General features: G+C 41.0%; 1 protein-coding gene and 1 long non-coding RNA gene across 3 annotated transcripts in view; one reads left to right on the top strand and one right to left on the bottom strand.

The window, feature by feature from the left end:
- The window catches only part of tma16 (translation machinery associated 16 homolog), a 96,009-nt gene that overhangs the window by 21,141 nt on the left and 49,877 nt on the right, over positions 1-24,991 (bottom strand). Inside the window, exon 1 of one of the 2 annotated variants that reach the window (XM_052010127.1) lies at positions 54-183. The exons of the other annotated variant lie outside the window; for it this stretch is intronic. Within the exon in view, the coding sequence (XP_051866087.1) occupies positions 54-56 (3 nt within the window). The 5' untranslated portion in view covers positions 57-183. Of the gene's footprint in view, positions 1-53; positions 184-24,991 lie in introns of those variants that run through there. 2 annotated transcript variants of the gene reach the window in all.
- Positions 324-22,143, top strand: LOC127567339 (uncharacterized). Its single transcript, XR_007955862.1, has 3 exons — positions 324-349; positions 20,999-21,109; positions 22,028-22,143. It is a non-coding gene; the product is annotated as an uncharacterized LOC127567339 (long non-coding RNA).

Here is a 24,991-nt window from a genome sequence, read left to right as displayed (position 1 = left end):
GGTCCCGGCAAGAGGTACAAACGCCGTTTAATCGGCAGCCCTGAAGCCCTCACCATCCTGCTGCTGCTGCCGCCGCCGGAAGTACAGTCTGTCCCCCTCCATTCCCGTCCCCCAACGACTGTAGCTGCCCTGCACCTCACGGCAGCCGGAAGTGCTGCGAGTGCCTGGATTCCCGTCCCCCCCAGCTACAGGAAATGATCTCCGTCTCCCTGGCAACTGCAGCCGGCCGGGGCTCTTCACAGCCGCTGGCAGTGGAGGGCACCGTGCTCTCTCCGTGTGAATGATTGCATTGACGTCCGGGGGATGGCGAGCAATAGAAGGTCGCGGTTCTCAGTGTAGTTATTCCACTGTAAGTATTAGTGAAAGCTCATTCATTGGAATCACTGTCTCACCCTGGCAGTGAAAAGTTCCAGCATGCCATCCCAGTTTATTCTGAACCCAGTTGTGTCCAGTGGCTGCAGTGACAGGGATCCACACTCTGTAGAAGATCACAGTTGACCACAAGATTACAATAGTCTGCAGGGAATAAATAACCTGGGGTCCTGTGTACATAGCAGATGGTGGATCCTGTCTGATGGTTCCCCGAGCAGACTTTTGAAGTTTATTTGGCAGAATGCCTTATCAGCAGATCTTTCAAACAAGCACTGAGACCCTGTTTGGCTTTTGGTGAGAAGGGCAGTCTCCATCAGATCCTTCATGCAAACCCAGGGTCTCAGTGCTACCATACACGACTCTCAAGGCAGTTTTATTGGGAATGAGGCTATCATTTGTCTCCTTATGAAGTGTACATTTTCCAAGAAGGTATGACAAAGAAGCAGTCCTGATAAACGGTCTCATCCCAAAATGTCAATTGTTCATTTCCCTCCATAGAAGCTGCTTGACCTGCTGAGTTCCTCCAGCATTTTCTGTGTGTTGCTCTTGATAAGGCAGCAGTAGTCTTAGTCAAGGTGCATCCTAAGCAATTGCAAAACACAAGACTCTTGAGACAAGCATCCACTGTTACTGGAGAATTATCAACACCATGAAAGGTGCACTTTGATTAGTCTGAAACCTACTGGTTTTGTAGTGTAAGGAGTTGCCCACAACTGCAGGCTGCAGACTTCCATATTCCAAGGTGTAGGACTACATGCTGAAGAACACATTACTACTGCAGAGGCTGTATGAGGAGAGGCCACAGTGTCATCCTGCCATTGGACACCGAGGGGCTGGACACTCTGTACAAACCCTTACAAACTAATGGCAGATGGAATGCTAAGGAAAGAAAAATTGATGTCACATTCATAATATGTATTGTAAGCAATGTAATATATGCTAAATACTGTGAATGATGGCAAAGGAACACCTATATTATAAAAATTGCAAATTTTATGAGTAATATTCTTTTGGAAAAAATATCAGCTCTTCAGAATAGCTAACTAGGGAACTGAAATTAAAGTAATTCTATTATTGCCAGTTAAGTTGGGTGGTGAGGTGAGGTGAGGAATCTGCTTGACGGATGCAGATTTGGTATTGTTGTTCTGAAGTGTAAAACAAAATAATCCAGATCAAATTGCTGGGGTCTTTTATTACAAGATATTACGTCAGTGGGTTTCTTTATGCTATTGCAAGCATAGGTGAATACAGAGATATAGAGCTAGAAACAGAGCATTGTTTATTGAAGGCATTTACTCTTAACTGAACAGCAATATCTGATACAAGCAACACAAAAGGTGCCGGATGAACTCAGTGGGTCCAGATGAAGGGTCTTGTCCCAAAACATCGACTGTCCATTTCCCTCCATAGATGCTGCCTGACCCGCTGAGTTCCTCCAGCGCCTTTTGTGTTGCTCCATATTCTAGTATCTGCATTCTCTTGTGTCTCCGGTGTCTGATACAATAATGTATCAGTCATACCATGTGTTTAAAAAAGCTGTTCTTAAAAGGTACCCTATACAAACAAATACTGTACTGCTTCTCCTCAAAAAAAGGAAATGAAATATAAAATAGATTAAAACATTTATATACTGAAGTTGTACAACTGGTTAACTATTTACATTAATATCCAATTATAAATTAAGGCAATCATGAATTTACTCAACCTTAACCATTTGTTTATTAAACTCTTCACTGCAAGCTCTACATAATATCTCTGAAGTTTCTAGTTTGTGCATTTAGTGATTCCAGTAAACCATCTCTTCATGTAATCTTGCACCCATTTAATCTGGCATCCTTCTCTATGATTGTTGAATTAACAGGTATCTTTCATAACTTTGAGTATCTTGTGTTAGGTGACCTGAATCACCACTTTCTTGGTGTCACTCGTGTGCACTGGTTCACATGAAGCTTGACACAAAATTTAATAGCAACGGTTAATAACTTCAATGCATGTATTATACAATATATTTTGATAAATTACTGGATAAAATGATCTCAAGAATAAAAGTCTACTTTGGTTGTTTATGCGAATTTGCAATTGTCTTGCTTTTGGTTTCACACTATTTTGCATTCTGACTTCTCTTCCAATCCTTAAACTGTGCTCATCTTTCCTTGTTGATCCTTTGCTGTGGAACCATCCATTGCTTTACCTGTTTGAGACATGCATCTTGGCCTCTACCTCCACCAGAACATTTCTTGCTGCGCTGAGGCAGCAGCACATTGAGAGGGCCCATGATCTATTGATTGCCTAGGGGTTGCTTTACTATTGCCCAAATATGAATGAAACTGTTGGGCCTTCTTTCATGAATTGTAGGTGTTTTTAACTGAAAGTTCCCTGAGCGCATTGATCTGAAACATGAAGGGTAACCTGAATGAGGGAAGTTATGTTCCATGTTATCTTTAAACTTCCTTCATTTATTCAGTGCTTATCTCTTGTTTTCCATTAGCCTTTTTCCATCAACCTCCTTCTCACTGAGACTTCTTTCTTCTCACTGGATTTCTTTCTGCCCTTAATTCCGCTATACTATCCCCATTCCTGGACATGGTTAGTTTTAAATTGTCCTCAACCACAAGTTGTGGTCGCCTTCAGCTTTTCCCAAATGATGTTGAACGTGTTCATGTTCATCCTTAATGGCATTTCATGTGTGACGAGCACCTTTGAATCTTGACATGCTTTCTTATCCTTCATTTTAAATATGCTTTTTACAACATGGATAACCATGGACAGACCCTCAACTTCTGCATCTTGGCTCCATTCCAATACTGATTTCATTATCACTCAGTCCCCTATTCAATAAGTACAACGTCCAAGATCCTACACCAAGAACTATAATGCCTTTAGCATCCTTGAAGATCAGGCAGCGTCATTTTGTGTGGAAGATTCTTGACAAATAATGTTTTCACTCAGTTGCATGCCTGCATCAGTTTTTCTCTAGTTCACAGTGCAGCTTGAACCTTCCTTGAGTGTTTTTTTTCTTTGCTGCCTCTCTGAACTGTTGGGGCTCCATTTTAAGTTCCTCTTCTCAAGCACTGCTTTGCTCTGTACTAGACCATGTTGTTGGATACTCTCATCTGAAACCTTCTGTTTTCCCATCTGTTCAGCTGATGACTGCTCTGGCATTTCCCAAGTATCAGATATCTGTTTTTGTGCATCTTACAGCTTCATCTGAGGATTCGATTCAGTGTCCTCAAGTTCATTACATTAAAAGCTTTTCTTTTTCCAAGGGTATGAACATTATCCACATTTCTGCAGTTTCCAAAATACACCTTTCACCTGCTGAAATACAGGTCAATCTTCTCTTCGCAGATAGAGTTTGGTTTAATTCACTTACAAAGCATCACAAAACCGTAAGTTCCTGAGTCCGGCCAGCTCCTGAAGGCATTCATTTTCATCTTTTACTGCACGCTCCTAGAGCAGCTGTGGCTCTTTTCTCAGGGTATCTTGCTTTGTTGTAGCCATTGTCTGTCTCCATCCTGTACTCAGATAGTTGCCCTGTGGCTGTCAATTTCTGTAGTTTCTAGTTTCAATTTCTCGTTTCTGTAGCTAACCTGTCTGTACCTCTTATACTACAGTGTATGCTTGCTGGAGATTTCTTGGTGCTTGCCATCAAGAGCCCACCTGTCCAGTGGTCTACTCGTGTGAGGTCAGCACACCCAGGGTGTGATTGGCTTCTGATCTCTTCTATTTCCCTAAACTGTGGTCTTTTCAAATACACAGTCAAATATGTGACTGGATGTAATACAGTCTCAGAATAGCAGTGTGTGTTCATGGCCTATGACGATGATAAGCAGCTGAACCCAGCTGCTCTGACAGACACCCAGCAGTTCACCCCACCATGATTTGGAGGATCTTTCCCAATCAGGCCATTCATCCCATTGAATTTATGCTGGCTTTCAGAGCAATCCTATGAATATCATTCCCCCACTTACTTCAATGTAACCTATTTTCTCTCACATGCCAATCACTTCACTCAGATCCTCCTGCTGCCCACCTTACTGTGGGGGTACTTTACAGCAGTCAATTAACCTACCAACCGGCATGTCTTTGGGATGTGAGAGGAGCAGCTGGACAAAACCCATGCAGTCACAGGAAGAATGTGCAAACTGAACAGAAAGCACTAGAGGTCAGGATTGTACCCAGGTCGCTGGAGCTGTGCAGCTGCAGCACCTGCTACTGCATCACTCAGCCAACCAGGAAAAACATCAATTTCACATCTTCCCTGTCAAACACCTTAAAAATGTTGTGCTTTACACTGAAGCTATTAGAGTAGAGCACATTATTTCATTTTTGAGTCATTTATATAAGCATCCACTCCAGGTTATATTGCAGTTTCTTTTTTCTACTGACTACATTTTGTCAGGACTCTCTTCCTGTATTTCACTTGCTCTCACCTTCCTTTTGTTGATTACAGTTTCTTATTCCTTTCAAATCATATTAACTTCCCATCTCCTTCCTCTGGACTTCATTCACCCATCATGTTTTTTTACAACAGACAAATCACACATCAGGAGCTATCACTAAACAAGAAAGGGCAAAATAGTTACATTGGTTGGAAAAACTTAAACATAACAAAAGGTTATTATCAGGTCTATTGAATGGCAGTTTCTCTTGCAAAAATTGCTATTGTGTTAATAAAAACAAACATGACTGTGTGTTTTTTCAAATAGGACCATTACCAACATATTGCATATATTTCCATATTGCTTTATTACATAGAAGACCATTCAGCCCTTCAAGTCTACATCAGTTTATGGAGCAATCCCATTTCCTCATTAATTTTCCCAGTAATCTCTCCTCTTTCCCTCCAACTGCCCCCAGATTCCACATTTCACTACACACTAGGAGCAATTTACAGTGACTAATTAACTCACTAACCTTCACATCTTTCGTTTATGGGAATAACCCATGTAGTCATTGGGAGACTGTGTAATCTCACACAGACCTCGCAGGTCATGATTGAACCCAGGTCACTAGCAGCTCGTAAGGCAGACGCTTTATGAGCTGTGCCCGTTACGCTGCCCAAATTTAGTATATACTTGAATACCAGTTGTTGATATACAGTTACAGTGGATGTGTGCAGATTCACAAATGACGTCCATAAACCTCTGATTATATGCCTGAACATTGAAGCCGAACAGAATAAATTGCAACTACATTGCTCAAACTAAGAGAATAAAAAATTGCCTTAGAAGGATGAAAGAAGTCATTGAATCCACCTGCTACCCTGACAACGACATTCAATAATCTGTCTTCTCTGTAGGATACTTCCCAATTTTACATTGAAGAACTCTAAATTACTTATGTCTAAAAATCATCCTTAGTGAACAGTTCTAATATTAATCACGATCTTAGTAGAATTGATGTTTCCCAGCTGAGAATGAATATTCTCAGTTAATACCAGTCTTGAAAATAAACTTTTCATCTAGTTATCTCAAACAAGAGTCTCAATTCTCTCAAATATAAAATAGAAACAAAAAAAAATGTGGAAACACTCACCAGATCAGCAGCATCTGTGAAAAGAAAAACACAGTAAAGGCTTCAAGTCAAAAACCCTCATTAACTTATCTACCAGATGGCTTCAACAGCTTTTCATCACAATAACCCTGGCATCACCTTCTCAGAGATATCCTGTTTGTCCAATCCATCTCTTCCCAACTTTCTCTGCAATTAAACTAACTTGTTTTCTCTCTTTCCCAGTTGTAATGAAAGATCTTCACCCTGAAATGTTGACTTTGTTTCTCTTTCTATAGATATTTCCTAACCTGATGAGTGTTTCCAACAAGTTTTGTTTTTATTCTGGACTAACAGCTTCTGCAGTTTTTATTTTGATTCCCAGTTCTTTCACCCTTTCACATTTAATTCACCAGGTCCCTTGTCATTCTTGCAGGTATCCACCTTTTTGCAGTCAATGACATTCTTTCTAGAAAAGCATTCAGTATTGTAAATAGAGCATGACCAACGCCAATATAGTGGCAGATCCCCTTTCTTTCATTTACATTCCATCCATTTTATACAAACTAACACCTTGTTTTCTCTCTGACACGCACCAAGTACTGGCTTGCCTTAAGGGTTCACTCCCAGGTCCTTCTCCAATCTATCTTAAGATCATAAGAAATAGGAGCAGGAGAAGCCCATATGACCCCTCAAGCTGACTCCACCACTTGATAAGATCATAACTGCCCAATCGCTTAAATCCTTTGATTCCCCTGTAGTCCAAAAGCCTGTTTATCTCAGCCTTGAATATACCTAATGGTTTTGCATCCATAGCTCTCAGGAATAAAGAACTTCTAAGAATCTTCCCCCTCTGCAATATGAAATTCTTCTTAATTGAATGGGTAGTCCCTTACTTTAAGACCATACCCCCAAGTTGTAGATGGCAATTGCACCATACCCCCACCCCCCCCCCACCAAGAGAAACATTCTCGCACATCTTTGCTCTCAATATACCCATTTTGCTCGATCATTCTGCATTAGACAACTCCCTCATTGCAGGACTAAAACCATTACAACTCACCTAAGTCAACTTTCTTAAATAAAGAGACTAAAACTGTGCACAATACTTCAGATGTGGCCTCATAAAAACCCTTGTAGATTTGTAACAAGAATTCCTAAATATGTAGCTATACAGTTAGAATTTAACTTAACATTCCCTTGTTTCTTTCAAGGTGCTATTTCTTAACAAACATGCTGCTTGCCTTTAAAATCTTTTAGGTGGTAAGCTGTAACTGATTGCCTAGATAAATACCAATTATCCTCAGCAGAGGTTTGGTCTGGGGGACTTCAGCTGTACTGGGGAATTTTGTGAACTGAAAGATGTTTGTAAGTGAATGGATTCATATAGACTGCAATTTAAACAGTGTGGCTTCAGTAGAATTCAAAAGTAAGGAATTCACAAGCATGGGAATTCAGTGCAGAAGGGTACACATGTGCCACTTTCTACCACCAACAGCTCTGGTGGTTTATGTTAGTTTCAGGTATGAAATATTCAAATATTTCTTGCGCTCAGTGTAAGCTAATGTTTTTCATGTACAGCTTATAAAAGACTAAAATATAAATAAAAGTAGAATAGAACATTTAACTTTTAACTATCAAACTAGTTACAAAGCAAGCTGAATATCAAAACAAATAAAAGCAGAATAAATTTAATTTTTAAATTAAATATTGATTAAAATGGTAGGCCAGGAAATGTGTTATAGCTGCAATATGTAGGGGTTGGTTGAGTCAGTGAAATCCACAGCAAAGCATCTGCACTAAAATATTAAACACTGGAAATTTTCAGCATGTTGGGCAGCATCTGTGGAAAGTGAAGCATTTTGGTTCAATGAGCAGAAGTACCCAATCATCAACCGTTTTGCTTTCCACAGATGCTGCCTGATCCGAGTGTTTCCAATATTTTGCTTTATTTCACATTTTCAATATTGGCAGTATTTTGTTTCTGAAACATGGACAATACTGCATGATCTAGTGCAGCACCTCCTTCCTTACTGCATCAAATTCTCAACTTTTTCCCTCTTTCTAAGATTCAGCCTATTAAAGCACTTCAGGATCTCTGTCCAAGGTTCCATCAACTGTCGAGTCGCTCTGCCAATTCTCTACCCCTACATGCATGGCTGCACATTCATCCAAATCGTAACTTCCATTTGTCTGCTAACTCTTCATGTATTGCTACCAAACTCATCCCCTCGCCCTTCCCTCGCCAACCTCCATCTTGTCATGCTCCCTATTGCAATATTGCAACCAGCTTTGCAATGAGAGAGTTTGACAATCTTTGAGATAACATACCCAGCACTTCCCATTTCATCACTCTTTCTCAGTTATAATGAAGGGTCCCAAACTTGAAATGCTGACTGTTTCTCTTTCCAGAGATGTTCCCTGACCTGCTGAGTATTTAGAGCATTTTCTGTTTTTATTCCACCAGATCAGTTGTGCACATGAGCTGAAGAGTTCTGTTCTACTCCCAACTTCTAACACTTTTAAGGCCTTTTGCCAGTTTCCATTTTCCTGGCCCCAAACTCCTCACCCAATCCTTCTTTTCCTCTATCTTTGAACGAGAGGTCTAATGAGGCTCCCTCCATCGCTCACTCTCCTCAGCCTGCCTGAAATTGTTCTCTATTTGAGCAACATTTCCTTTTACTCTACTCACTTCTTCTAAACAAAGGAACAAGATGGTTCAGGACTGGGTGATCTGCCCAGAATTATCACCCACTTGCCTATATTTGTCTGGCCACATGCTTGTGGTCTAAATTAAACAAGTAATAAAGGGGGAGAAAGTAGATCTTGCAAGAATTATCAGAACAGACTGTAAGAGCTTTACAAAAATATAAAAATGGAAGTGGGTAACTAATGTAAGTATTGGTCCCTCGGACGATGTGAGGAATTGCATTTTAGGAGACCAAACCAGGGTAGGACTTATGCAGTGAATGGTAGGGCCCTGGGGAGTGTTATGGAACAGAGGGACCTTGGAGTGTAAGTGCATAGTTAACTGAAAGCAGCGTCATAGGTAGATAGAGTGATGAAGAAGGCATTTGGCACGTTGGCCTTCATCAGTCAGGGCATTGAGTATAGGAGTTGGGAAGTTATGTTGCAGTTATATAAGATATTGGTGAGGCCGCACTTGGAGTATCGTGTACAGTTTTGGTCGCCTGTTATAGGAAAGATATATAAAGAGTGCAGAAAAGGTTTAGTAGGATGTTGGCTGCACTTGGGGGCTTTAATTACAAGGAGAGGTTGCATAGACTAGACTTTTATTCCCTGGAACATAGGAGATTGAGGGATGACCTGATAGAGGTATATAAGATGATCTTATGAGGGGCATTGACAGGGTGAAAGCACATAGTCTTCTTCCCAGGGAGAAGGTGATAAAAACAAGAGGGCATAGGTTCAAGATAGAGACGACAGATTTAAAAGGGACATCAGGGACAGCTTCTTAATGCAAAGGGTGATGCATATTTGGAATGAGCTGCCAGAAATAGTGGCTGAGGTGGGCACATTAGCAACATTTAAAAGCCATCTTGATAAGTACATGGATAGGAGAGGTTCAGAGGATTATGGGCCAAACGCCGGCAGATGGGACTAGCTCATTGGGCAACACAGTTGGCATGGACGAGTTGGGCAAAAGGGCCTGTTTCCATGCTATATGACTCTATGACTGGGGAATTAATAATAAAAATATAAGGAAACAGCAGAGGCTTTGAAAACATGTTTTGTATCTGTCTTCATGATAGAAGATACTAAAAACCTCCTAGTAATAGTGGAAAATCCAAAAGCAAAAGGGTGGGAGGTACTTAAAACAATCACTTTCACTAGAGACTAGATAACAGGCACTCTAATAGGACTAAAGGCTGACAAGTCCACTGGACCTGATAGAACCATAGAACACTACAACACAGAAAACAGGCCATTTGGCCCTTCTAATCTGTGCCAAAACTTTATTCCGCTAGTCCCATTTACCTGCACCCAGTCCATAACCCTCCAGACCTCTCCCATCCATGTATCTATCCAATTTATTCTTAAAACTTAAGAGTGAGCCCGCATTTACCACATCAGATGGCAGCCCATTCCACACTCCCACCACTCTCTGAGTGAAGAAGTTCCCCCTAATGTTCCCCCAAACCTTTCCCCCTTCACCCTAAAGCCATGTCCTCTCGTACTTATCTCTCCTAATCTAGGTGGAAAGAGCCTACTCACATTTACTTCTGTCTATACCCCTCATAATTTTGTAAACCTCTATCAAATCTCCCCTCATTCTTCTATGCTCCAAGGAATAAAGTCCTAACCTGTTCAATCTTTGCCTGTAACTCAACTCCTGAAGACCTGGCAACATTCTAGTAAATCTTCTCTGCACTCTTTCAATCTTACTGATATCCTTCCTATAGTTAGGTGACCAGAACTGCACACAATACTCCAAATCAGGCCTCACCAATGTCTTATACAACCTCACCATAACATCCCAACACCTATACTCAATACTTTGATTTATGAATGCCAGGATGCCAAAAGCCTTCTTTACAACCCTGTCTACCTGTGATGCCACTTTCAGGGAATTATGTATCTGAACTCCCAGATCCCTTTGTTCCTCCGCACTCCTCAGTGCCCTACCATTTACTGTGTATGTCCTACCTTGATTTGTCCTTTCAAAATATAATACCTCACACTTGTCTGCATTAAATTCCATCTGCCATTTTCTGGCCCATTTTTCCAGTTGGTCTGCACCTTGGGGTCTTAAAAGAAGTAGACCTATATTGATTGTGATCATTCAAAATTCCCTAGATTCTGGAGAGGTTCCAGCAGACTGGAAAACCACAAAGGTAATGTCTCATTTAAAGGGAGGGAGACAGTAAACAAGAACCTATTAGCCAGTGAGTCTAACATGTATTGCTAGGAAAATACTCTCAGGAACTAGTAACAGGACAGTTAGAAATCATCATACATTCAAGCAGAGTCAACATTAAAACTGAAAAACTGTAGATATTGGAAATCTGAAATACAAAGAGGGGATGCTGGAAACACTCAGCAGGTCACTCAATATTTGTGGAAAGGAAAAGAGAGTTAATGTTTCAGATCAAAGACCCTGCTTCATATCTGGGAAAGTGAGAAAACAACTCATATTATGAAAAGGGAATCATGGTGGCAAATGTAATAGTTGAGGGTGTAATGAGCAGAAGGATGGAGGGGAACCAGCAGATGGAGTGTATTTGGGTTTTCAGAAGGCATTTGATAAGGTGCAATATAAAAGGTTTTTATATGAAGTGCTCATAGCATTGAGGGACAACATAATAGCAAGGAGAGAGGATTGGCTAACCAAAGAAAATACAAAGTTGGGTAATTTTCAGATTGGCAAACTGTAACTATTGGGGTGCCGCAGAGACCAATAATGGGACCTCATCTCATTTATTAATGACTTTAATGAAGGGATTGTGTGCATCGTAGCCAAATATGCGAACAGTACAAAGATATCAAGTTATGCAGAGGACACAAAGATACCCTGTAAAGAGATATAAATAGGTTAAGCGAGTATTAAAACATTTGCAGATGGAGTTTAATGGAGGGAAATGTAAGATTTTCCACTCTTGTAAGAAGAATAGAAAAACAGAATATTACCGGAGAGAAACTGCAGAATGCTGTAATACGGAGGGCTCTGGGTATCCCTGTGCATGAAATATGGAGTGATAGCATACAAGTGCAGCAAATAATTGGGAATGCAAATGGAGTGTTGGCTTTTATTGAAAAGGAGATGGAACACTACACCGTACAGAGTATTGGTAATATCACATCTGGAGTATAGGCTTAAACTCTGGTCTCCTTATTTAAGGAGGAATACACTTGCATTAAAGGAAGTTCAGAGAATGTTCATGAGGTTGATTCCAGGGATAAAGGATTGTCTCAAGAGTCATTGAGTGTCAAACAGCATGGAGGTTCTTTGACCTACTTTGTCTGTACCAACTGTCAAGCACCCATTTATACTAATCCTACACTTAACCTTACTGTATTCCCATCAACTTCCCTCCCACCCCCACAAACCCACATGAATTCTCTGCTACCCACTTACACTTGGAGCAATTTACAGTGGTCAATTACCTTACCAATCAGTCGCCCTTTGGCATGTGGGAGAAGGCCAGAGTAACAGGAGAACTCTATGTGGTCACAGGGAGTATGTGCAAACTCCACATAGACAGCACTCAAGGGCAGCCTCATACCCATTTTATGAGAAAAGGTTCAGCAGGCTGGGCTTATGTTCACTTAGAAGACTGAGAAGTGATCTTACTGAAACATAATAAGATTCTGATTGGAGTGACAAGCTAGATGCGAAGAGGTGTTTCCCCTTATGCAAAATCTAAAACTGGAGAACCTATTTTCAGAACTTGAGACCTGTTATTTAAGATGGAGATGAGGAGACCTGTAAATCCTTGGAATCCTCTACCACAGAGAGCTGGAGAAGCTGAGCCATTGAATAAATTCACTGCAGGTATTGACAGATTTTTGGTTGTGGGGAACAGGAGAAAAATGGAGCTGAAGCCAAAATCAGATCAACTGTGGTCCTATTGAATGGTGGAGCAGGCTCCATGGGCTATCTAACCTAATCCTGCTCCTATTTCTTATTTGCTTCTACTCTATCTTACTGAAAGTTCATACCCATGTGGTTAGGTTCAAATGATATTGAGGCTTTGGGCAGCATAGTACAAAGTGCCTATCTTGGAAAGCCCCTGACAGGCTTTTACAGAAGGCAGAGTTGAGTTTGAGCTTTGTCTTCTATCGAACCTGGTTTGAAGTTAAAAGATTTTAAATGTTTCTGGCATTCACAGTCTTCTAGAAACTATTAATATGAACATAAATATTTTAAATGTTAAAAAAACAAAATTAAGTAAAATATAAAAACCCTTAGATATAATTAAAACATTAAACCAAAACAAAATAATTAAAAAAATATCTTCAGTTCCTCCACCTTTTCCTAATAATTTGCGGAAATCACTGTGTTTTCGGATCTAGTCCTCAGGATCTGGGTGGTGATTCTCCAGTGTAATGCATTGAATTGCAACAAGTCTAGCATCTGCCAATGGACTCCTTGGAGAGAACAGTGAGAGAGCAATCCCAGACTCACAACCATGCATTTAAATCTGGGATGTAATTGTACAGCCAGCACAATTTGGCCCAATGTGTTGCTATGGGAACCCACCTGGATCTAAGCTATGTCTGTACCTTCGCAGGATATGAGGAGTATTATTTCTTTCAGTCCGACTCAGGTCCTCTCTCTCATATTTTTTCTGGTATGATGACTGTGTTGGTCAGCCCTGAACCAGACATCACTTTTGATGCCAATTTCCACTCTGCTCTCCCCATTATATGGTTCACCTCCGAACCATCCCTTCCTTGTCTCCTCTATTTCCATTTCAGGTGATAGGTTAATGACCATTATCTAATACAAATTCACTCACTTACATAACTAGCATGACTACACTCCCCCTCCGGCCCCCCCACCCCTCTTTGCTTCCTTTCAGCACTTCCTTCCACCCCTTCAGTTTCTCCACATTGATTGCATCTGTACTGACAATGCCAACTTGCCAACTCAAGTACCCTTGTCATGGATTCCTATCTACATATTGGGTCTAAGAGTATCCATCACATTTCTTTCATTTCAGTTCTTACTACTTCTTCCTATCCTCATAACCAGGATCAGAAAAGAAGAAATAGAAACACATTTAGACTCAGTAGCCCTCAAGCCTGCTCTGCCCTTGAATATGATCGTGACTTATCCAATCTTGGCAGCAGCACCATTTTCCTGCCTGTCCCTCATAACTCAGGAATCCCTTAAAGACCAAAGAACTGTCTTTATTTTTTACCCAAACTGATTCACTATCAATGGATCATTCTCCAAAATTTCTGACACCTCCAACAGGATGCCACCACCAGATGCATCTTTCCCATCCCTCCCATTTCTGCATTCTGAAGGCATTGTTACATTTGAAATTCTTTAATTCGCAGAAGTTAAACCATTGAATAAATTCACTGCAGGTATTGACAGATTTTTGGTTATGGGGGACAGGAGAAAATTGGAGCTGAAGCCAAAATCAGATCAGCTGTGATATAACACTGCAGGAGATATAATATGTGCCCTTTTACCTTCTCCCTTCGCACCATCAGGAGCCTCACTCTTTCTATGTGAAGTTGTGACTTAATTGCAGCACTTTCAATTTGGTATCCTGTATTTGCCACTCATAATGTGTTTTCCCCAATACAGATTGGTTGACTACTTTTTAGTGCATCTCCAAGTATGACCCTGAGTTTCCAGCTACTGTAACTTACTGCCTCACTCCTGCTCTGATCTCCATGTCCTTGACTTCCAACACTGTTCCAACAAAGTGCAGCATGAGCTTAAGGACAATCATCTTCTTACTTCAGCACATTGCAGCTATTATGACTGCTTTGTTTTTCAATATTTGATTTGTTTGTCAATTTGGCCTTCTGGCTTTCCAACTTCAGACCATGTGCTCTGATGAATGATACAGTGGGTTCTCTTCAAACTGAATATAGTGCACCAATGACTGTTGAAATACAAGTACAAAATGGCATACCTGCTCCTAACAATATGGTTCTTTATCCTTGAAATGTTTAACACCCTTTTATTTTAACACGTTGCTTTTTGACTTCGTCTTTTCACATGATAATGTATTTTAACTCTTTGTTTATTTTTGCTATGAAAATTTCTATTCTCTGGGGAATAGACCCAAAATCTAATACAGCTAGAGGACCACAATCCAGAGGGCATAGGTTTAAGGTGAGTGGGGAAGGATTTAAAAGGGACCTGAGAGGCAACTTCTTCACGCAGACGGTGGTGCATATATGGAATGAGCTGCCAGAGAAAGCAGTTGAGGCAGGTACAATAACAACATTTAAAAGACATCTGGATAAGTGTATGGATAGGAAAGGTTTACAGGGATATGGGCCTAACATGGGCAAATGGGACTAACTTAGATGGGCAGTTTGGTTGGGATGGACAAGTTGGGCGAAAGGGCCTGTCTCTGTGCTATATTACTGTATGACTCTATGATTCTTTATCACTTAGGTGATAAGACAAAACACCTCCATCTTGTTGACTTGGTTGTGGTACTTCCTCACTGTGATGAGTTGGCACATTGTTTTGGTGATGTAGTTGTTTCCTGTTGCTGTAAAAGTTGTGCTCATTTCTGCTGGGGTTGCTGGTGATGTTGTCAACTTTTCCTGTTCTATCAGCTCTGCTGTACGTAAGAACTGCATGCAGTTCCTCTCTTGACCCACCTCTGATTCAATGCTGTATAATCACGGGCAATGAATTTATCAGTGACCTTAGTTTAGTTCCATGTTTTCACAATCAGATTGTGTATATGGCCTGCCTGTCCTCTTCGCAATTCAGGTAATGACTCAGCCTAATTATTGCAGTGTTGGCTTCCTTTCATTGTGCATCATTCAGTCATTGTCTTACTTATTTTTGGCCTTGTGTAGGATGTATTTTGCTTGGTAAAGCTGTCTTGTTCTTCCTGTCATCTATTAGCTTGGTTGGCAATTTCATGTCAGTCTAAAGAGGTGCAACCCAAAGTAAGGTCAAGTTTTGACCTTCAGTTGCCTCTCAGGATTAGATAGGATGAATGTCGAGTGAGATACTCCCACTCCCAAAGGATGAACTCACCTCCATCAGTTGGGAAATAATGCATGGAGGCCCAGAATTGTGCAGAATTGATTGGGAATTGTGGAATGATCTCAGTCTGGGAGAGAACAAGTAGCTGGCATGAGGAAGGGCATGGTGGGGGTAGAGCAAGGAACTCAAAAAGGAAAACAATTTTCTTCTTCTTAGGAACTCAGCAGGTCAGGCAGCATCTATGGACAGAAATAAACAGTCAGTGTTGCAGGGATAAGTGCCAGGAGGGTAATCAGTGGGGAGGGACGAGTGGACAAATCCACCTTCACCTCTCCCATTACCTATTCCAACCTCATCCCCTCTGAACGCACTGCCCTCCACTCTCTCCCTACTAATCCTAATCTTACTAGTAAGCCCGCAGACAAGGGTAGTGCTGTTGTAGTCTGGTTGTAACCTTTACTTTGCCAAGGCCAGACGTCAACTCTCAGACATCTCCTCTTACTTACCCCTCAACCTGGACCCCACCAAGGAGCATCAGGCCATTGTCTCCTACACTGTCACTGACCTCATCACCTCTGGAGATCTCCCCTCTACAGCCTCCAACCTCATAGTTCACCTACCCCACACTGCTTCTTTCTACCTCCTATCCAAGATCCATAAAGACAACTGCCCCAGAAGGCCCATTGTTTCTGCCTACTCCTGCCCCACTGAACTCGTGTCCTCATACCATGACTCCATTTTATCCAGTCCTTTCCTACCTATATCCATGACCCTTCTCATGTTCTCCGTCGCTGCAACAACTTTCAGTTCCCCAGCCCTGACCGCCTCATTTTCACTATAGACGTCGAGTCCCTGTACACTTCCGTCCCCCATCAGGAAGGCCTTAGGTCTCTCTTCTTCCTTCTCGACAACAGACCCAACCAGTCCCCATCCACTGCCTCCTCCGTTAGGCAGAACTGGTACTCACCCTCAACAACTCTTCTTTCGGCTCCTCCCACTTTCTCCAAGCCAAAGGTGTAGTCATGGGCACTCGCATGGGCCCCAACTATACCTGCCTTTTCGTCGGTTCATGTTCCAAGCCTACACCAGTAGCGCTCTCTGTCTTTCTCCGCTACATTGACGACTGCACTGGGGCTGCTTCCTGCGCCCATGCTGAGCTCATCAATTTCATCAACTTTGCCTCCAACTTCCACCCTGCCCTCAAATTTACATGGTCCATCTCTGACACCTCTCTCCCCCATCTGGATCTCTCTGTCTCCCTGCTAACTCCCACAGTTACGTTGACTACACCTCTTCCCACCCTGTCACTTGCAAGGATGCCATCCCCTTCTCTCAGTTCCTCCACCTTCACCAAATCTGTTCCCACGATGAGGCTTTCCATTCCAGGGCATCTGAGATGTCCTCTTGTTTCAGTAGACAGGGTTTCCCTTCCACCACCATCAATGCAGCCCTCACCCGCATCTCCTCCATTTCCCGCACGTCTGCCCTCACCCCATACCCCCACCCCAACAGGGACAGGGTTCCCCTTGTCCTCACCTACCACCCCACGAGCCTCTGCATCCAACACACCATTCTCTGCAACTTCTGCCACCTCCAACGGGATCCCACCACCAGGCACATCGTCCCCTCCACCCCCACTCCCCAGCTTTCTGCAAGGATCGCTCTCTCCATGACTCCCTTGTCCACTCGTTCCTCCCCACCTGTCACCCTCCTAGCACTTATCCCTGCAACTGTGCAAAGTGCTACACCTCCTCCCTCACCACCCGATGCGGCGTCCTGTACACCGGTCAGACCCAGTGCAGATTGGGTGACTGCTTTTTCGAGCATCTTTGCTCTGTCTGTTGCAAAAGCAAGGATCTCCCTGTGGCCAGCCAATTCAATTCTACATCCCACTACCATACTGACATGTCTATTCACAGCCTCCTCTACTGCCATGTTGAGGCCAGACGCAGGTTGGAGGAACAACACCTCATATTCCACCTTGGTAGTCTCCAACCTGACGGCCTCAACATCAATTTCTCTAACTTTTGGTAACCCCTCCCCACCTTCCCCCTCCTCCACCCCCTCTCTTTGTCTTCCCTCATTCCTGTGACCCCCCTCACCCTTTCTCTTTCCCTTCCCCCACCCACATGACCTGCCCATCTATTCCCCACCTCCTTCCCTTTTTTCCAGTCATCTACTGCCCTCTCCTACCAGATTCCTTCTTCTTCAGCCCTTTGCCTCTTCTACCTATTACCTCTCAGCTTCTCACATCATTCTCTTTCTTCCTCCCTCCCCCACCCACCTACCTCCCCCACCCCCTCACCTGGATTCACCTATCACCTGCCAGCCTGTGCTCCTCCCCCTCCCCTGACCTTCTTATTCTGGCTTCTGCCCTCTTCCTTTCCAGTCCTGATGAAGGGTCTCGACCCGAAACATTGACTGCTTATTTCCCTCCATAGATGCTGCCTGACCTGCTGAGTTCCTCCAGCACTTTTTGTCTATTGCTCCAGATTCCAGCATCTGCAGAATTTTTTGTGTCTAACATCCTCGTGACATGGCTTGCTCATTTCATCGGAGATTGCATCTGTTTAGATGCTCAGAATGCCTGCAAGTGTTTGGGATGTTACCATGCTTTTTCCTCAGTTTCTTCATGCAGATTCTGTGAAAGTGGTTCATTTTTATTTCCCTCCATAGATGCTGCCTGACCTGCTGAGTTCCTCCAGCATTTTGTGTGTATTGCTTCAGATTCCAGCGACTGTGGATTTCTTGTGTCTTTCTTCTTCTTAGGGAAGGTATACTGAAGGAAGAAGGGGATCTCATTACAAAGGGGCAGGGGGATGAGCAAAGAGGGGTTGGGAGAATAGTGTATATCCAAGATTGTATATTTGTGTCCAAATGCATATTATCTGAGTGCTTCTATGTGTGCTTAGAGCATATGTGTCTGTGTACATGTGTTTTCACATATGTGGGTGTGCCAAGTTTGTAGAGCAAAACCTGATCTCCTGTCGTCTATACCATAGGACCAAGACAATGATGTAGCTGATGTGCAACAAGAACCCACGTTAAACAAATCAGAGGCAGGCATCTTTCACTCCTCAGAAATGGAGTGGAAACAAGTCATCCTTAATCTCAAGGCTCTGCCTAAGAAGAAAAAGATTGTCTAGACGTATCTCTCTACAAACCCATGTCCTCTAGGATCATATGGCAAAAAGGCCACAATCAAGTTTAAGTTCAAGTTTATTGTCATGGGCATACATACCCAAGGTATGAATGCCATGAAAATTAGCTTGAAATTGTTCATGCATATTGCTCCATAAACTTTCCAAAAGAATTTGGAAGTTATATGTGAAAACAACATATGATTATGGAGCTCAATTTACTTTTAAAATTCTTTAGAAATGGGCACAGTTATTACATGTCATTTTGCCAGAAATCGCTTGTTCTGCAAAGAGGAATTTAATTGCTGTGGTTATTGCAACAGTTCTCAAATCTTTCAGCTTCCTAATAAATGGCAACTGAGGAGTAATTGTCTGCAATTATGAGGTACTGTTCTTGATTGTACATGAACAAATCAGCTCATATTTGTCAGTTTGTCATGGCCTTGATATCTCAATAGTCATCATCTGTTTTTGTTATGAATTTCTGTACACTTGGCATGTTCTGCACATCAACAAGAAACCTCTGCCTATCGTTATGCATGCCAATTCAGTATACTGACAATTTAGCTCTCAGTTTACACCCATCTTTGCCTATATGGCTATTTATCTTCTGAAGTAATTCTTTTTGGGTATGATGTTTCTGGATCCAGTTAATAGAACACCATGTTCCAGTGAGGTGTTACCTCAGATTGTCCAATAATGTCTTATTGCTGGCTGAGGCTATTTCATCTTTTCCGGCTGTCCCTGAATTAGTTGTTGAGAGAGAACATAGGTACCATTTACCTTGGTCAACCTCTTCTCTGGTTTTACTCAGTTTTGTTGATGCTGCATTTACTTAGTAGTCAATCTTCACACTGTGATCTCCCACCTAACACATCCCTGTGACAGCAATCAAGATATTGCATCTATTGGTACCATTTCTTGGATGGTATTTGAATTCTTGAACGTCAAGAGTAATCTTTGCAGTGTTGCTGGTGGTCTTCATGAGTTTTTCTTATAGATTTGCTCCAGGAATCAGCGATCAATTTCTATTACAAGCTTTCTCCTGCAGAGAAACATGTGGAATTTCCTACAGGCAAACACAACTGCTTATAATTCTCTTTCTGTCTTGTTTCTGCTGATATGAATGCTTTAGATTCAAAGGCTATTGGCTTACCATCTTGTACTAAAGTTACTTTCAGGCCTTCATTAGAAGAACCCACCTGTAAAATGACAAGTCTGTTGCTTTTTGTGGTATGACAGACTTGTCTCTGTGCATACCATTTCCTTGAGTATGTTGAAATTCAGTTCATAGGACTGTGACTTCAGCTATTCAGCATTTTCTTTCAATATTTCTCTCAGGTTTGCTGTATGTTCTGGCATGTGAGGGATTAGCCTTACAAACTTCTTCTTTCTTATCTTTTGGTGCTTTAATTTCAGCTCCAGAGGTGATCTTTTTTAGGCTTGGCTTCACTCTGTCTGGTGTGCCTAGCTTTTCAACAGACCAACATTCTTTCTCCTTTATAATGCACTTGTTTTTATTAAGCCAAGTCTTTCTGGTACTTTCCAATTCTTCATTGAGATGATCATCATGATCGTTGCAATTTACTTCATAGATATGGATATCACCTGCTATGCCTTCCAATCTTTTATAGGTCTCGTCTACTTTCTGCTTAAACATGTCTTGGTTTACTCTGAAGCCAAAAGTAGATGTTGGAACTTCTATCATTGAAGTGGCATGTTAACTGTCGCTAACAGTGAAAAATTCTCATGAAGTTTCTTACTCCAGTACACATTTCAGGCATTATGTTTGCTGAAAACTTTGACCTCTGCCAGTTCTAACATGATTTCTCCCAGAGTTAGATTTGGTAGCAGTTCCCTTTGGTTGTTTGATTCAGATCCTCTGAGCATGTCCCTACCCATTTGTAGGTTTCTCTGTCACTCTGTTCACCTGGCGTGTAGGTTTATGGATTTGTGGTATTTCTCTTTTCTGCCCGTGCCTTAGGATTCCTTTTTAGGCTTCAACTTCTTCAATGCAATTGGTTCTTTATATGGAGAATATATTACTGGTTTTATTTGGAGACTAACAGTATTGCGACATTCTAAATCTTCAAAGCATCCAACTGTCAATAAAAGTATATTTGAATTAAGTCTGTTGTTTATTATTTTCAATAGATGTGTTACTTTCAATCTGCATTAACTCTAGTTTACTGAGATGAACTGTTGTTAGTCACAACTTTTCAAACTAGATCTTTAATTTTCCGTGACATCAAACATAGAACTGACTTCTTTTACTTTGTGGTAGAATGATATGATGTTACCTTACAGCCTAAAACGTTTTGGTTTTATTTTATAGTTGTAGATTTGTCTCTCATTCTTTTTCTGATCTGGATGGCAATATGGATTTCACTTCTTGGATAACTGCCACATCCAGCTACCATATGCAGATGTACAATTCCAATATCAAGTGAGTCCTCAAAAACATTGTCACCTTCCTTGGTATGGATGTTCTGATTTCAATTCTTTTGTATTGTTCTCTTCACGCTTGCTTCCCTGTACATTGATTTACAAATCTTCTCCCCATGGCCAAATTGCCAAATAATCTGCAGTTGAATCTGTATATAGGGCAGTTTTTCTCCTTATGAATTCATGTAGTCATCCACATAGTTCTTTTAGTTTGGCTTTCATTCTCTTGTTTTAGTTATTTAATTGCATCAGCCTTGGTCCCTTTCTCAGGACTGATTTGGACCTTCAGCGTTTAATTTGTTCTGCCTTTTTGCCCTGTGCCCTGACTGTATCTAAAATTTTGTACTAAGTGAGCTCCACCTTCCTGATAAAAGCTTTCTGCACTCCTAGGTGTGCTGAGTCCTAAACAAGCCGGGCTGCCAACCTTCCTCCATTCCCCTCAATCTCCATTTACTGGCTGTTTTACTAAGTGGAGGGAAAAAAGTTAACAAGTCTAACTGTTCCATGTATCAGGCTTTGGAGTTTATGTTAGTGAAGCTGTTAACTCAATTTCAGTTCAAGGTGTCAAAAATCATGTCAAGGTTTTTACTTTTGTTCGCACTTATTTCCCATCCATTGTGAGAGATCTAATCTTCACTATCCTGTCCGTAAATGTTTATAGCTAATCCTTTGTTACGCACTCATGCTTTTCAGAAAACTGCCAAATATTTTTTTCATTTTTGTTAAATTTTCTGGACATTTCTGCATCATATTTCCAGTGCATTGTAGGCTGAAATTGTACATTGGTGCTCACATACAGACAGCACAGTCAGTACCAGCTAGGTTTGTTCTTTTTTCTAATTTAGTACCAACACCTTTGTACTGTATGTTTTTTCTTCACTTACCTAATCACTGCCACCATGATTTGTTTGTTTTCCAGAGCACTGCTTGTTAATTAGACTTCCAGATTAAGATCTATAGCCCAATCGCTTGTTTATTCCCCAGCTTCAGACCATGTGGTGTGACCATTGATACAATGTGCTTTTTTTATACAGAATGTTATGCACTGGTGAGTGATATTGTATAATAAAGAATAAATAGTGTACTTAAGCCTAACAAAAGGCTATTTATTCTTTTAATTAATAACAGCCTTCTGGACTCGACATTGAGTTCCACAGATTCAGATAAGGAGGAATCAACATTTCCCATCTCTCCATTCAAATTCTTTTTGTAATTTCACTTTCTGCACTTTCTCCTGTAAACCTTTGTGACATTGCGTTATCACCCTTTTTGATATTTAATAATTCCTGCTTTCCTTTCTATTATGGATTTTCACTTTGTTCTTTCCTTCCCTTTCCCCATCTCCACACCATAAAACCTTTGCATCTTTAAATTGGTAAATTGGTTTATTATTGTCACATGCATGCCATCCATACAGATAATTCCATTACAGCATTGCATTGCATTTATTCCCAGCTTTGGGACATACCAGCCTAAGTATTAGAGAACACAGTTGTAATGGTATAGAAGTAAAGTTGTGGACCCATCATCATAGTACTGGGTAGCATTATAGTTTCTGACAATTTTAACCTGCAAAACAAAGAGAAAGTGAATGTTGGCATGTTGTAATAGAAAGGCTGTTGTGGTGGATTAGAAGTGTGTGTATGTACATTCATGTGTTTGTATATGCATGTATGAGATGTGTTGACAATGCAACTGAGGTGTTATAGAGCTGCAATTGCCTGCTGGTGTTTGAAGGATTGCAACATCAGCCTTAGCCACATGAGTGAGGGAATAGAATATTTTGTGAAATTTCTTTGTGAACCTGAGAAACTTGGCCCTGACATTGATTTTCCTGGGTGACCTCCTTCCAGTACCTCTTCACTTCAGCTCTGATGCCCATGGTGTATTGGAGTTCCTTATCCCTCTCCACCTCACCTACAAGGCTGGTTGGTCCACTATCCTTATACTAGGGGACCCATTCCTTGTAACCTTCCTCATAATCATTGCAAAGGAGCAGCTGGAACCACTTCCAGCAGTGGTGTGCTGTAGTTGTCAGAGCCTTTTAAAAGCTGGAGCCCTGATATCAATTAGCACAGAATTAGTTCCACAGCCATGCAGTACTCATAAACTAGTAAGCACTTACAATGCAGTAATAGGCAAAACAATGTGTTGTGCACTGAAAATGCAGACACACATTTGCAGAAGGTTTGCAGTTGAAAACTGGCCCCAATGGCAGCAGGAGGAATAGGATGTGGTATATCTACACGCAATATCTAATACAGTTATTTAAAGGTGGAAGAGTTTCTAACCCATAGTTTGTAATAGACGGTATCTATATCAAATGGAATGACTGTATTAATGTTTGTGCAGGTTTATAACATATTTAGTGGAGGCAATGGATCATTAATGTTTGATAAATAATTAAGAATGATCATTGCCACAGAATAAGTGTCATAAAAGACCATAATATTTTTACTGATAACTGTAAAATTATAGCCCATGATAACATATATATAATAATGTTGGTATAATTTTAGATATTTTTCAAGCAAGTAATTATTTTAAAATATATTTTAATTTCTGTTCTTCCTTTCTTTCTCAGTTTTTTTTTGTTTGGTCATTATATCATTGAGACCCTATTTCATGTATATTCTATGTAAGTGATACTCAGACTGCAGCCACAGATGACTCTTTGATGTGCAGTTTACAGCTCTTCAAGATCTTCTTCCGGGCAATACAGTCAACATGGATGAGTTGGGCCGGTTTCCACGCTGTCTGACTCTATGACCTCTAATTCCTGTATTAGAACATAACGTTTTATTATACTGCACTACAGTATAGTAATTATACTATTTACCCCATTAGCCACTGCTAACAATAGAAAACAGGTTGAAAACCAATTAGAATTCTCTGAACAATCACTCTTGTGGACGTTGCATATGGGCCACCACTGTGTGTGTGAAACCAAACTTGGCAAAAGTAACAAGAAAACAAAAGTAAAAGATGAATACATATATTTTGGAGAGGGACAGGAGCACCATTTCTTCTTTGTGCCCAGTGGTGGAGGAAATGCATCTGCTTAATATGCAACAATTGGATTCCCTAAAATTCTCAAAAGCAACAGGTTAAATCAACTCACTTTCCAACACATAAAAAGTCCCTTCAAATTGCCATCTCAAGCATAGAACCCATCTTGAAGGGCCTTGTGTCTCAGAGGGTAGCCATGCATCAAACTAACAGCCAGGTAATTAACTATATGCAATAAATAACTAAAGTTAGTTTCTATTTCATTGAAAAATTTGTGGAATTTTTAAAGATTTTGGCTATTTCCATGCTTCTATATTTAGCTTAATTGTGTATTTGTATTTGGTGGGGTTGTGCACAGTGCGTTCAGTCATCATGTGGTTCTTTTGGTTAATAGTGATTGTGAATATTGGCTCCAGAATAATATAACTATGAATTCCACCATTCTATATAATATCTACTATGAAAGACTGTCATGCACTGGCAGACCTTGGTTCTCATTGGTTTTATTCAGATCTGTTTCTCCTACTGCAGATTTTTTACCTGTTTTGTTCAAGCTCCATTTGCTGATTCTTTATTCTCCCATCAGTGACAGTGACTGGAACACAATGATCACATTAATCTGATGGAAGTTAGATCTGAGGCAATGGTGTGGGAGGAATGCTTCTAAGTTGTTGATCTCCTGAGACCGCTGTTGCCACAGACACCTGAGGCCACATATGCCTATTTCAAATGAGGAATGTACAGCCATGTTTAGCCCGTCAGTGACTAATGAAATTGTGACTGAATAGAGAGTGCATTCAACTACATTTATTAATTTTGCTTGATTTCATCACTGCTTATTGCTGAGAACTGCATCCTTAGTTCCAACACAATT

The sequence above is a fragment of the Pristis pectinata genome, chromosome 2 (assembly GCF_009764475.1).
Source record: "Pristis pectinata isolate sPriPec2 chromosome 2, sPriPec2.1.pri, whole genome shotgun sequence".
Lineage (NCBI taxonomy): Eukaryota > Metazoa > Chordata > Chondrichthyes > Rhinopristiformes > Pristidae > Pristis > Pristis pectinata.
This window is presented reverse-complemented; position numbering and strand designations above follow the sequence as displayed.